The sequence below is a fragment of the Carcharodon carcharias genome, chromosome 15 (assembly GCF_017639515.1).
Source record: "Carcharodon carcharias isolate sCarCar2 chromosome 15, sCarCar2.pri, whole genome shotgun sequence".
Taxonomy (NCBI): domain Eukaryota; kingdom Metazoa; phylum Chordata; class Chondrichthyes; order Lamniformes; family Lamnidae; genus Carcharodon; species Carcharodon carcharias.
The window spans coordinates 103,223,220-103,237,447 of NC_054481.1; the positions used below are offsets into that span (position 1 = coordinate 103,223,220).

Consider the following 14,228-nt stretch of genomic DNA (forward strand, 5'->3'; position numbering starts at 1 on the left):
TTATAATAGTACTGGTTGAGAACAAGTAGTACTTCAGTGTTCATTACCTTCTAGCCAATTTTATTTGGCAAGCATTGTGCAATAATGAAATGCAAAATTTTTAACTTCCTCCTTTACTCTAGTGAAAGCACCAAGCCTTAACTAGGGTATGGTTCCATTGGTGTCAGCAACCATCCAGTAACTCTCCAAAATGGCATTTATAAATGTTGATAGTCAGTGTCACTAGTCTATTAGCTTATGGAGGACATCACAGACAAGTTTAATCCAGTCCTTACCGTGTGCCTACACATACACTTTTTAGCAGCAGTTATTCGAAAGAAAACAGCAAGAGCTGCAGATGAATTTTTTAATCCTCCATATCCTAGGGATTTGAGCCCATTTGATGATTTGACTGACATCAGCTAAATTAGTACAGTCCCTGGAACCTTTTATCCTGTTTGTCTTGTAAGACTGTTGACATAAGTTGAGACAGTCCTTTTTGACACTACTGAAGTTCAGGCTAAAAACAAAAATACCTGGAAAAACTCAGCAGGTCCGGCAGCATCTGCGGCGAGGAACACAGTTAACGTATCAAGTCCGAATGACCCTTCAACAGAAGTTCGGACTTGAAACGTTAACTGTGTTCCTCTCCGCAGATGCTGCCGGACCTGCTGAGTTTTTCCAGGTATTTTTGTTTCTGTTTTGGATTTCCAGCATCCGCAGTTTTTTGCTTTTATCTTGAAGTTCAGGCTATCTGTAATATAGCTAATAACTAGCTACAGGTTTAAAATGTACTGCAGTGTTTGTGAATCAAAACACTAATACTTTGCACATTCTTTTCGATAATTTCTAACTTGCAGTAAACTAATTTCTTCATAATGTCGCAATTACCGTTCTGATGTCATAGTCACTTCCTCATTACGATCTGAAGCAGCAGGATAGTCATGCAGTGTTTACCTGAAATGTTGCATAATCCCAGATAAATGTGTTGAAAGACCAGTGGAATTGATCTTAGTTCAAAAGGGAGAAGTAGCAAGTGAATCATAGTCGGCTTCATGGGTTCTTTATTCTGCATATTTTAAATATATTTGCTTCTTTCAACTTGGATTTTCCTTTGCCCAGAAATCCATGGGTTAGCTCTCCAGATGGCCAGAAGATTGAAAATCACCTATACTGCTTGTAGAATGAATCTGAAGCATTTCTTCTAGTCTTAACGCACACCATAAAGACCTTGACTGCATGGGCACCCATTGTTGTCACTAGGTGCATTTTACTATATTATTCCCATGTTGCTGGAGGAAGAATTGTACCTAAGTCAATGCACTTTATAGTAATGATTCCATTCAACTCAAATTGCTTCTACTGCTAGTTTCATCAACAACAGTTCTATGCCCCTTACACCATAGTGTTAACTCCAAATGCTCATTCCAGACAGTCTGGAATGACAATATAAAATTGCATTATTATAATTACTGTTCAATTAGGGATTGCCCAGAAATTCTGCTGCCGCAATTTACAGAAATCATAATGACAGCATTTGCATTGGTGCTTTTGCTTCCATCCTTTATCCAGTTGGGTGCTTTCAGCCCCAAAATGTTTCTATCCTGTTTCATTTCCCCTCCCTGTGCCCAAAAATTGCTGCCCAATTTCAAAAGGCAGAAAGATTCTTTCAAAGATGATTCTACTTATGAGTTCTGGAATAATACTCATGGAATACACACATCATTCCTTCATTTTCCAAACAGTAACCCCCACAGGGTAAAACAAAGCTTAACAGTGTTAAATGATGCTTCAGATGTGCAACTCTGGACCACCTTTGAAGTCCAAAATAGGCAACGATTAACAGGGCTGCTTTACTCTACAGTTGTCATGCTTGGTTCACCAAGTTAAATATTTTTCCATTCAGTATACAACAACAGATTTTATTTGTATGCTGTAGTTCTGCAGGAGTCAGCCAAGTCCTGTCGGTATGGAAGAGGACTAAGCCACTGAGGGGAATAACTATGATCATTGAATTCTTCATCACAGTATCATGCTCCTTAGCTGTGGTCTCATATATTTACAGTATGAAATGATGTATTAATTGGAAAAGAAGCAGCATGTCCTAAAACAGTGTGCATGTTTTACCTAATTAATGTTTATTCTTTAGTCAATTATTAATATTCTGTGTATCCAGGTTATCAGTCTAAATGAATATAATTAGCTAAATTAGATTGCTGGTGTAGGTTAAGAAAATTAAAAAGTGCTGAGAAAAGATTAATTAACCATTAAAGTTCCTGTTATTGATATTCTAGCTCACCCCAAAGTTTGTGACTCTGTTAGGATTTTTGAATGTTTGGAATAATCTTCGTATGAAGAAACTCCCTCTAGTATCTGACCTAAATTTGCTTTTCATTAGCTTAATGAGACATATTTGCTGGAACCGAATTATCAGGAAGATGAGCACAGATGAAGGAGGAAATTTGGCTGATCTAGTCCATCGTTCCACAGAAATATTTATAATTCCCTCCATTATATCATCTAACTTCTTTTTGAATGTCTGCATGGTTTTGCCTCTACTACCTGGTATTGACCAGCCTTTGTATCATGTTCCCTTGACTTGGTTTTTCAAATGGTGCTCAGGATAGATGAGTTTTCTTTCACATATTCTCTTGTATTGACAAATGGAAATGTAACTTAATGCTGAAAATGGTAGGAAATTATACGTTGATCCAAAAATAAAATTTGGTTCTTTCATTGTTGGAAAGAAAATTTTGGTATGTTATGGGTAAGTGGGATTGAACACTGAAAAAACTTCTGAGGCCATTGGGAAAACTATAAAGATCCATGAAGAGCAGCTTTGGTATGCTCTTGAAGGTGGAATGCTTTTTTTTAAATAAAAAGAATAAAACAGCTTTTGCACATGATGCTGCTCCCTTGATTACTCCTTTTCCTTCTTGCCCGCCCTCCCATGCGACCTATTTTTTCTCTCTCATCCACAGGGTACATACTACATGCATGTCTAGTGATTAGGATGCATTATTATAATTACAGTTCGCTTAGGGATAGCGTAGAAATTCTGCTGCCACAATTTACTGAAATTATTATGACAGCATTTGCATCAGTGTTTTTGCCTCCACTCTGCTACATCCCTTCAGCGCCAGAATATTTCTATTTCTTTTACCCTCTGTTGCTCACAAAACTGCTGCCCAATTTCAAAGGCTGTAAAGTTCTTTCAAAAATGAACAGTTGATTTTTGGGACTAGAGGAAGAGATACAGAGGGGTCCCCCAGGAATCGGTACTAGGAGCGCTGCTTTTTCTTGATATATATTAATGACCTAGACTTGGGTGCAGAGGGCACAATTTCAAAATGTGCAAATGATGACACAAAACTTCAGAGGAATTGAAAACTGTGACAAGGATAGACACTTCAAGAGGGCATAGACAGGCTGGTGGAATGGGTGGGCACATGGCAAGTGACATTTAATGCAGAGAAGTGTGAAGTGGTACCTTTTGGTAGGAGGCGAGGTGATATATGAAATAAAAAGTAAGATTCTGAAGAGGATGCAGGAGCAGAGAAATCTGGGGATACGTGTGCACAGATCATTGAAGGTGTCAGGGCAGGTTGAAAAAGTGGTTAAAAAGGCATATGAGATCATGGGCTTTATAAATAGAGGTTTGGAGTACAAAAGCAGTGACATAATGAACCTACATAAAACTCACTATGGAATTCTGGGTACCATACTTCAGGGTGACTGTGAAGTCATTAGAGAGGGTGCAAAAAAGACTTATGAGAATGGTTCCAGAGATGAGGGACTTCAGTTAGTGGGATAGATTGGAGAAGCTGGGATTGTTCTCCTTAGAGAAGAGAAGTTTGATAGTAGATTTGATAGAGGTATTCAAAATCACATGTCTAAACAGAGTAGATGGAGAAATTGTTCTCATTGGCAGAAGGGTCAAGAACCAGAGGACACCGATTTAAGTTGATTGACAAAAGAATGAAAAGCAACATGAGGAAAATTGCTTTTACGCAGCGAGTGGTAAGGATCTAAAGTGCACAACCTGAATGTGATGGATGCAGATGCAATCAGGGCTTTCTAAAAAGCAATTGGATAAACACCTGAAAGAAAATTTACAAGGCTGTGGGGTAAAGGTTGGGAAGTGGGACTAGTTAAGTTGCTCTTACAGAGAACTGGTTCAGATCTATGGACCGAATGGTGGCCGTCTATGATCGTATGAACACTATAGTGAAACAATCAATCTGCATCACCTAACGGTTCTTAAATACATTAATTTATCACATTGGCTAGTCTCCTTTGTTCAGTTTTGCTAGAATTGAATGGTAAATGTATATGTGAGAGGGGGAAGTGGATTAATGCTAAAGTGATAATATAAGTCTTGCTTTGTAGTAATTTTATTCTTTTAATTAGGTTCTAAGAAGGATGAACCTTGTGCCCTACCAGCCCATTTGCCAGAAGAGAGAGTAGTGGTACACCAAATAGTTACACAGAAGGTTCTCTCTCAGCCAAAGAATCTGCAAATGTCTCTTGAGGCAGAAACAATGCCTGAAGAAAGCAATTCTATTGAGAGTCTGCCCAAAAAGAAAATTTCTGTTAAATCCTTGAAGCAGAAATCAAAAGGAGATCAGAATGGAATGGGAGACGTTGAAGAAACCCACATGTTTCCTTGTAAAAATTGTGAGCGCAGGTTCACAACAAAGCAGGGCCTGGAACGTCACCAGCACATCCACATATCCACAGAAGGATTCACTTTCAAATGCAGGTATTGTGGTAAAGCCTTTGGCACCCACATCAACATGAGGCGCCATGAGCGACGCCATGAGGCTGGGCCTAAGAAAAAGCCCACCTTGAAAATGCACATAGCTGGACAGCACCAAAAGGATGATTTTGATTTTGAAAAGGCAGCAATTGACATCAGTGTTAATTCTTCAACTCGACTGGAAAATCCTATAGCTCTGGAAAATTACACGAAAACAGATTCTGTAGCAACAACCCCAAACCTGGAAAGTTCTCTCGTAAAGAGCTGTGAATCAAAAATCCAGCACCCATGCAAACTGTGCAAAAAAACTTTTGGTTCTTACACAAACTTACGTCGGCACCAACGTCGTATCCACGAGCGTCACCTCTTGGCTAAGGGCATTAGAATGAGACGGAAGAGCTCTGCAGAGGAGCAGGATCTATCATCAGACCAAATCAGGGCTTCTGCTGGACTTCACATTGCAAGCACAGAAACTGAAGATGAAGAGGATGAGGAGGAGGAAGAGGAGACTGATGACTGTCAAGCATTCATCATGGATGTTTCCAGTAACATCTCTGAAAACTTGAACTTCTATATTGATGGCAAAATTGAGTCAAACAACAGCACCAGCAATTGCGAGGTGATTGAGGTTGACACTGCTTGCACAAATCCATATGGACTGCCTTCAGTGCTGTATCCAGTGACTGATGAATCTCCTCAGAACCTTAAAACGACAACACAAGTTCCAGTAACACTCTCTCTTCTAAAGGAACCAACGGACAGTGATCTGAAAGGTCCTAAGAAGAGGCGAACCACCAGCCCTCCACCATTTCCGAAGACTAAAACCGAGCTAGGTGTTGAAACTATATCACCAGTTGTCTCCTCGTTTGGTGGTCTGTCTCTTCCTGGTCAGACCACTAACAGTTTAAGTGGACATCAGGAGAAAAATACCTTGTCTTCAAAGCTTAAGCAGCTTCTTCAGATACAGGAAAGTAATTCACACAGGTCAGCTCTGTTTCCAGATGGTTCAGTTGGTCCTTCAACATCAACTGCAACAACAATGGGATTTAGCCGATTCAAGAGGAGAACAAGTTCACCGCCAAATTCTCCACAGCATAGTCCGGCACTGAGCAGCACAGGAAAGGACACTGACTTTATACGTATATGGAGCGAAAGTTTACCTGGACTAAAAGCACCAAAAATTGAAAGCCAGGGTAGCTCACCTGCCTGGAGTCTCTCTAGCCGAGATGAAACTCTCAGCCCAATGAGCCTTGAAATGTGCAAAATAACAGCTTCCAAGGAATACGCACCAAGCCGGCCTCCATGCACTCACCAGCCTCTGGATCTATCTAGTGGTATCAAACTACAACCTGATATAAAAATGGAACTGGAAGGACCTGGGGTAGCCATCTTAGACTTGAGTTTGCATAAGAAATTGTGCAGCGACAATGAAGTCAAAGAGGAAATGGGGCCAGTTGGTACTCCAGTTTCATACAGCAGTAAGAAGAAGAAACCCACAACCTCTATGTTAGAGAAGGTACTTATGAATGAATACAATGGCACGGATCTAACAATGATTGATAAACAAGATTCAGACTGCAGTCCTCAGCCATGTCTAGAGGTAGAGGCACCACCTCATCCTGACACAACCCCAACTCTGGTCACAACCCCTGCTCCTTCTCCTCCACCTCCTGTCCTCTCCGTACCTTCACCCCTTCCAGAGTCAGTGACCCAAGTTTTACAGTCAGTAACTCCTGCTTTATCACCAGTCAGCATAAACATTAAGGAAGAAATTAAAGATGACGGCTATCCAGACACGGATAGCGAACAAGAAATGAACAGCGTTCTTCCACCCACAATTGAACCAGAATCCCCCCATGACATGTTCATTAAAAACCCTGTCGATGATGATCAGGAGAGTGCAGAAAATTCTCAGCTTTCAGTACAAGAGGAGAAAGCTGAAACAACATTCACAAAAAGCTTTCAGTGCAATGTCTGTGAAACTCCTTTCCTTTCCATCAAGGATCTTACCCAGCATTTGTTGATTCATGCTGAAGAATGGCCTTTCAAATGTGAGTTTTGTGTGCAGCTTTTCAAAGAGGCCAGTGCGTTATCTGAGCACCGGTCGTCTTTGCATGGGGTGGGCAAAATTTTCATATGCTCTGTCTGCAAAAAAGAGTTTGCATTCCTTTGCAATTTGCAGCATCATCAGCGTGACCTACATCCTGACCAGCAGTGCACACACATAGAGCTGGAAAATGGAATGCTGAGGCCTCAAAATTTCACTGATCCAGGCAAAGCCACCAGCTGTCCAAGTCAGTCTCTAGGAGAAAGTTCTGCATTGCCACCTCAGGAGGGGGAAGAAGATGATGATGATTCTAATGACTTAACAGAGGAACTGTATACTACAATAAAGGTAATGGCATCCGGGATAAAGCCAAAAGGCCCCGATGTCCGTATGGGTCTCAATCAACGCTACCCTAGCTTTAAGCCTCCTCCATTTCAATATCATAACCGTAATCCTGCCAGTGCAGTGTCATCGGCTGTAAATTTTACCACACACAATATCCCTCAGACCTTTAGCACAGCTATCCACTGTACAAAATGTGGCAAGAGCTTTGATAACATGCCAGCACTGCACAAACATATCCTGGTTTGTGCATCTGCCAGTGACAAGAAACGCTACACCCCAAAGAAGAACGCAATCCCGCTGAAAAAGAAAGTGTGGAAGAAAAATGGGGCAATTGCTGCAGAGCCAGTCAGGCAGAATACCATCCGGAGAATGGGGCAGCCAAAAAGGCTTAATTTTGAAACTGAGACAAAGCCAAAAGTGACTATGAATAAGATCAAAATGAACGCTCTGAAGAATAAAAAGAACAAATTGGTTCAGAAGGCAATCTCGCAGAAGAACCGATCATCTGCCAAAGAAAAGGCCATCTTGAAAAGCAGGAGCTCAGAAAGCCACAATTGTCCTTACTGCGAGAAAGAATTCACTTACCTGGGAAGTCTGAACAAACACGTTACATACAGTTGCCCCAAGAAACCGGCATCCCCTCCTGCAAAAGGGTCTAGCTCTCATTCACCTGCCAGCAGTGACAAGGGAGGCAGCCAGCGCAGGAGGACAGCAGACACTGAAATCAAGCTGCAAAGTACGCCTGTTCTTTTGGGGAAAAGGAGAGGAAGAATGTTGGGACCCTTGCAAGCTGAGTCTGTTTCTTCAGCACCAAGGTTGCAGCAGCGAATGAGATCTGTACCTCCAGTTAAGTCAAAGAAGCCGAGCACATCACCTATTGTCTCCAGAACTACAAGTCCAGTAAGATCAGCTAAAGCATCACCAGCAGAGGGCAAGAAGTTGAAATCCGATCCCAGGCAACGGTCTTCTGGCTTGACTTCGCCAAGGCTGTATCTTCGAATGAAGAATAAGAAAGTTGTTTGGCAGAGGAAAACAAATGTAATGAAGCAAAAAAGATCAGAGAAGTACATGGGGAAAGCAAAGGAAACTCGAGCAGGTGCTGTTACACGAAGTGGGGCTCCTGCAGCCATTGATAGCAATAATAGCGAGTTTGAAGATGACCAAGAAAACCAGGGATCATCTTCAGAGGATGTTCAGGTAAATTACAAATGATCATCTAGTTCTTTTTTTAAAAAAAAATTTGACAAACTATTCAAATCGTGTCTGTCCGAACTTTGTTGCTATACGTAAGTCATAAACTTCTTTATAAAGAAAAGTCTGTAACTTTTGGCACACTTACCTCATAGTATCCCATCATAATATCCCATCTCTTACTCCTTCTAGACTAATTTGTGGGAAGGTTGTGGGTGAACTGGTTTAAGTAATCCAACAAAGTCACTTCTCCATCTGAAATATGTATTTTAAGGTTCAGCCGCATTGCTGTAGAGATTTGAAAAGTGGGTGGGAGGAAAAGAGTTGTGCAAACTTTAGGTAAAGTTGCAAACTTGAGAATTATAAAAAGAGTCCTTCAAAATAATGATCAATTACTTGAATTATCCCAATGGGAATATTGGAAAAAGAAATGTTCCCTGTTTTGTTTTGTCGAAGTCTGGAGATTGTGCACTGCCAGAGTACTGTAACTGTTTTAGCTTCTTGCTAAAACCAGCAGCAATGTCCTCAAACATGTGGTAACCTCTTGGGCAATCCCAATTGTGGCTGGTTAAACGTTCTTTGTTACTTTTCTTTGTACATTCTACATAACAAGGCACTTAAATCTAATTGTAGAACAAATTAGTTTGGCTCTCAATGACATTTTTAGTAGTGAAATTGTGTTCCAAGTGAATAGTACTTTTAAGTTGATTCCTCATATGTAACACGTTCACCTGCCTTGAAAGAAAGCAAACTATTTTTACATGATGTCACATTCCTTGTGAATATTGTCAAAGATTTTAATGTTCTCAGATTTACCTTGGGCTGTAGTGATCTTTAAAACTTATTTTTAATAAACATCTACAGGGCATTTATTAGACAAAATCGAGATAAAGATAATTCTGGAAAATTACAAAGATCAATAGAAAGGCTAAAGGATTTTTGGAGAAAATGGAGCAAAAATAAAAGGCCTTTTGTCAATAATTTACAAGCAGCAAGATAGCCAAGATTGGGGAAGGGCTGTTAAGATATGGAGGTGAGCCTGAGACAATGGCAGCAAAACAGAATAAATATTTTGCCTCAATTTTTTACGTAGCAGGTGAATATGAAGACTACATTGAGAACTACCAAACCAGGCAGATATAAGTTAGTGGAGGTCAGTGTTCAAAATGAAATGGTACTGAAGAAATTACTCAAACTAAAGTTAAACAAATTACAGGCATAGTGGTTTACATTTCTGGATCCTGAGAGAAGCTGGGGAAGAAGTAGAGGCTTTAGCTATAATTTTCCACTTCTGTGGAAAAGAAACCTTATCAAATGGTGTCACTCTTATCAAAAACAAAGAACAGAGATAATCCAGAAAATTGTCAGTTACACTTAGTTTAGTTGTTGAACTGCCCGTCTGTATAAGGAAGAGAAACATGCTAATCGGGGCCTTTCAGCATGGACTAGCGGCAGGTCATATTTGATCACCTTTATAAAATTCTTTGAAGAAATGCTGAAGAGGATAAATAAAGTATTCTGGTTGTAAAGACTGCAGAAGGACATGCTAGTCGGGTGGACCGATGGAACCGCATCTGCAATTTATGTAGAAAAATGTGAAGAGAATGTATTTGGAAGTAATATGGTGGCAAGGAAACCAGCCTTAAATTGTAGTATTATTTAAATGGAGGAGCAAAAGGACTATGGTATAGAGATACACAGGTAACTGCAGGTGTGGGGATATATAATTATTAGGCAGTAAACGCTAGCCTTGCCAACAATGCCCATATCCCATGAACAAATTTTTTAAAAAGTCATAAAGCAGACAGTTTTTTCCCCTTTGAGGTATAGAATACAAAAAACAAAGAAGTAATGCTGAACTTGTGCAAGGCTTTATGCCACAATTGGGGTGTTTTGGACACCCTGTTATAAGCAATAGAAAAGGTGGAGCATGGGTTCACCATGATGCTACTAGAGATGAGGGTTATGGTGAGACTTGAGAAGTAAGCATTTTTTATTAGTTAATCAGGATATGGCGAAGAGGGCTATGATAAGCTTAATAGTCATTGGTTTTTTTTCCCATTGGCCACTAAGACAGTGACAGGACGATATAAATTCATTATAATCACCTTAAGAATTAAAGGGAAAGTTGGGGAATGTTTCTTCATGGGATAAATGATTGTTAAAGCAGAGTTCATAAATCATTTAAAAAAAAAGATAGTTTTAATATTGAAAAGTATGGAGCATGGGTAGAATTAGTCGAGATTCTGAACAGCGAAAGTGCAGTCTAGATCAAGGTCTGCTCTTGTGAGGGATACCAGTAACCATAAATCTGAAAATATATGCTGTTAAGCCCAAAATGTGTTTCAGTTGGCTTATCTGGTTTTGTTCCCTCATATTTTGCATACAGAAGACCCTATAGAGTATTGTTAAAATGCTTCATCTTCCTAACCCCACCCTTCCCCAACATCTCAATTCTTGCAATAATGTTTATAGAGAGGTTGATTCAATATATACTACAAAGAGAGTGTGATTGAGAATTATGAATTGCATCCTTTTGAATACTATATTAGTCAACAGGCATGCCTGTGGTTCAGAAGTGACCATGCTACACAGTAAGCTCAAAACATTTTTTTGCCAGTTAGGGGAGAAAAGGATGCCCCTTGGGAAAATGAAAGCCGGTGGAATTTAATCTGCCAATCTTCACTAATAACTTGTCAGATGTTGTGTTCACTGCATGGGTTTGGAGGAAGGAGTCTACCATTTCAGTAGATCACTGAGAACCTCTGGTGGTAGGAACTGAGTATAGCAACCTGAATACATTGACATATGTTCTTGTAACATAACAAAGAATATGATTTTTGACATGGTCCCATCGTGCAAAATAATAGGCTGTAGCTCCAAAGTCTTTAAAGCTTTCAGAAGATCCTCAGGCTTATTGGTATAGTGGAAAATAGTAAAGAAGTTGCTGAGCAGCATAAGCAGTGAAATCAAATCTCAAATTTTTGCTCTTAATTTTCAGGTTTCTGCAATGAAGATGGTGAGGTAACATCCTTGTTTCTCTTTGTCTTTTCATGACTGAGCTGAAAATAAAACATTGAGCCTAGACTGCCATTCAAATGGGTCTAAGAAATTGGTCGTACCGGATTGAAAGGCACCCAAGAAACTTGATGATCTGTCATGTTTTCCGTCATTTGCTTCAGAGAGATCTTCCAGTGAGCTGATGCAAACATCTGCAAGCAGGAAGTTTAAAAGAAATGTTTCTACAGTGTGTGTCTAAGCACCAGATCCTTCATGAATGTGCGGCCTGTCTGGGATTATGGGAAATGGCAAGACTCGGGGGCGGGGGGGGGGGGCAAAAGAGACGGTATCTGGCATGCACTTTGTGAATTGGGAAATTTAAAAAAAAAACAGTATCAGGCCATAGGCTGTGCATGGTCACCGAAGCAACAATTGGAAGTATGAGTCTTCATTAAGAAGTACCCTTTGAAATAACAGGGACAGAACTGACCTGGAATTCAGTCCCCTCTGTTGTTTCTAATGTTTTTTTGGGGGGTGGGGGGGGGGGGTGTGTGTGGAAGGAAATGCAGTTTGATAAGATTTATTATTTTTGCTGTTGCTGATAAAGGTCTAAAGGGAGAATGTTAGTGCAAGGCTATCTCTGTGCACCCAGCTCCTCCCTCGTTCTCTTTCCCGCTGTATAATTTTTCAGATACCTTTTTGTATGGCAGGTGCACCTCAAATAACAGACTGAAAATGTTGCACAAGACTGCTACCAAACTGGTCCTCACCAGGTCCCATGCCCAGAAACACTGCTGCAGTTTTTTTTTCTGGGCTTTAAATAGAGACTTTATTTTGCTTTATTCAACCCTCACCCCCTCCTCCCACACACAACCCCCCCCCCCCCCCCCCCCCCCCCAAACAAACATATTTTCCTCTTTATCTCTGAGGAAGTCATCTATTCCTCTTGAGTCCCTTTTTCACTTTCTACTGTAATTTTTCGGATGAATTTTAGACTTGAAGGTGGGGGGGGAGATACTATTTTTCACACAACCCATTTCTGTTCTTAACTTAAAAGTGATCTACCTCTTTTAAAAAAAAATAAAATTTGTAATCAACTTCTTTTGCGAAGTCCACGCCACTTTAGCTCTCCCACTCTCAAAACCATTCCTGTTTTGTTATATTTCTTTTTGTGGGGACTTTGTTGAAATAAAAATTGTATGAAGTGTTTGTAGTAATTAAATAACATAGGATATATTTAAAATTATTTAAATTGTGTTTTCAGGCAACACTGTCTGATGTATGTGATTCCTTCATTGCATTGTTAATTTTCTTTTTTTTTTGGTTTATTTTAATTTGGGCTGTGAGAATAAATGTGTAGAATGTTTCTGTAACCAGATTGTTGTTGCACTATTGTCTTGATGTGTCTTGAGCACTTCCTTTTTGCACAAGGGTGGTGGAAATCTGGAAAGCTTCCCCAAAAGACTAGATGTCGGGTTAATTGAAATGTTCAAGGCTGAGATTGCCTTTTTTTATGGGCTAGGAATAAAGGGTTCATTCTCTAATTGGCAGGGTATGCCAAATGTTCTTCCCCAGAGATCTGTACTGGGACCTCAGTTTTTCACCAAATATATATTAATGATTTGCATAAGGGAATAGAGATGTATGTTTAAGTTTGCAGGTGACACTGCTGGCACAGTAAGTTGTGTGGATGGAAACAGGAAGTTACAAATCAGACACATTAAGTGAGTAGGCAAAACAATGGCAGATGGCGTTCAATCTGGGAAAGTCTGAGATCATCCATTTTGGATCTGAGAAAGATGTCTGAATCCTTTCTTAATGGTGACAGACTGGGAGCTGTGGAAGAACAATGATGGTTAGATACTCTTGCAAACAAGCACAAGTACAAAAAAAGTCATCAAAAAGACTAATTGAATGTTGGCCTTTATCTCAAGGGGATTGAAATTCAAAAGTGATGCTTCAGTCGTACAGAGCATTGGTCATGCCCCATCAGCAGCACTCCATTCCGTTTTATGCAGTAAATCTCAGGAAAAATTATAAACGGCCTTGGAAACTTAAAATTTGAACTAGGCCATTCAGGAGTGAAATTAGAAAGCACTTTCCCCACACACAACCTAATGGAAATCTGGAACCTGCTGCCCCAAAAAGTTGTGGATGCTTGGACAACTGAAATTTTCAAGATTAAGATCATTAAGGGGTTAGGTAACAGTGATATTTAGGGATATGGTATTGAGACACAAAATGAAATGGAGGCACAGTTCAACCATGATTCAATTGAAAGGTGGAATACTTTCGAGGCTGAGCTGCTACTCATGTTTCTATGTTCTCTTGAAAAGCACACTATTTTATTGAATATATATAGTATATTCTCCTTGGCCTTCATACACCAGTTCTTCCCCAATACATCTCTGAAATTTGCAGAGAAATGTGATGGGAGTGGCAGTGATTGGTCCCCTTCCCTGAGTCGGCTATGCTTTGGTTCGACTCTGTTCTCCCCTCATAAGTGTGATTAAGAATTGTGCATTAAGGATGGGGAGCAAAATTGCAGCTTTTGTCAATGGCTGTGGGCTACCCCAAGTCACACTAAAGATAGAGGGTAGAGTTTCGGCTTTGGGCACAATTGGGAAAATACACTTAGAACTGCATTGGTTCAGTTAATTCTGTGCAAGTTTTCGCTAAAATTTATTTGCATGATCAAACATAAAATCTCGAATCCGACACAACTGGGCAGTGTAATAGAGCAAAATTATTTCTTTCCATTAAAAAAAATACTTCTAGTACAGTACAGTAACCTGGTGCAGATTTTCTTAAATGCTGAAAATGGGTTTAAAGCCAAAAATAAACATTTTTAGTGTGTTCAGTCCTCTGCCTATGAGTAATCTGAAAATGACTTCAAAAACTTTACTG

At 39.9% G+C, this 14,228-nt stretch overlaps 1 protein-coding gene across 3 annotated transcripts in view; it reads left to right on the plus strand.

Moving 5' to 3' along the window:
* The window catches only part of LOC121288038 (PR domain zinc finger protein 2-like), a 167,592-nt gene extending 155,756 nt beyond the window's left edge, over positions 1–11,836 (plus strand). For all 3 annotated transcript variants that reach the window (XM_041206286.1, XM_041206285.1, XM_041206287.1), the window contains 2 exons: positions 4,390–8,327; positions 11,323–11,836. In XM_041206286.1, coding sequence (XP_041062220.1) covers positions 4,390–8,327; positions 11,323–11,349 — 3,965 coding nt within the window. In that variant the 3' untranslated portion in view covers positions 11,350–11,836. The remainder of the gene's footprint in view (positions 1–4,389; positions 8,328–11,322) is intronic.
* The last annotated feature ends 2,392 nt before the right edge of the window (positions 11,837–14,228 follow it).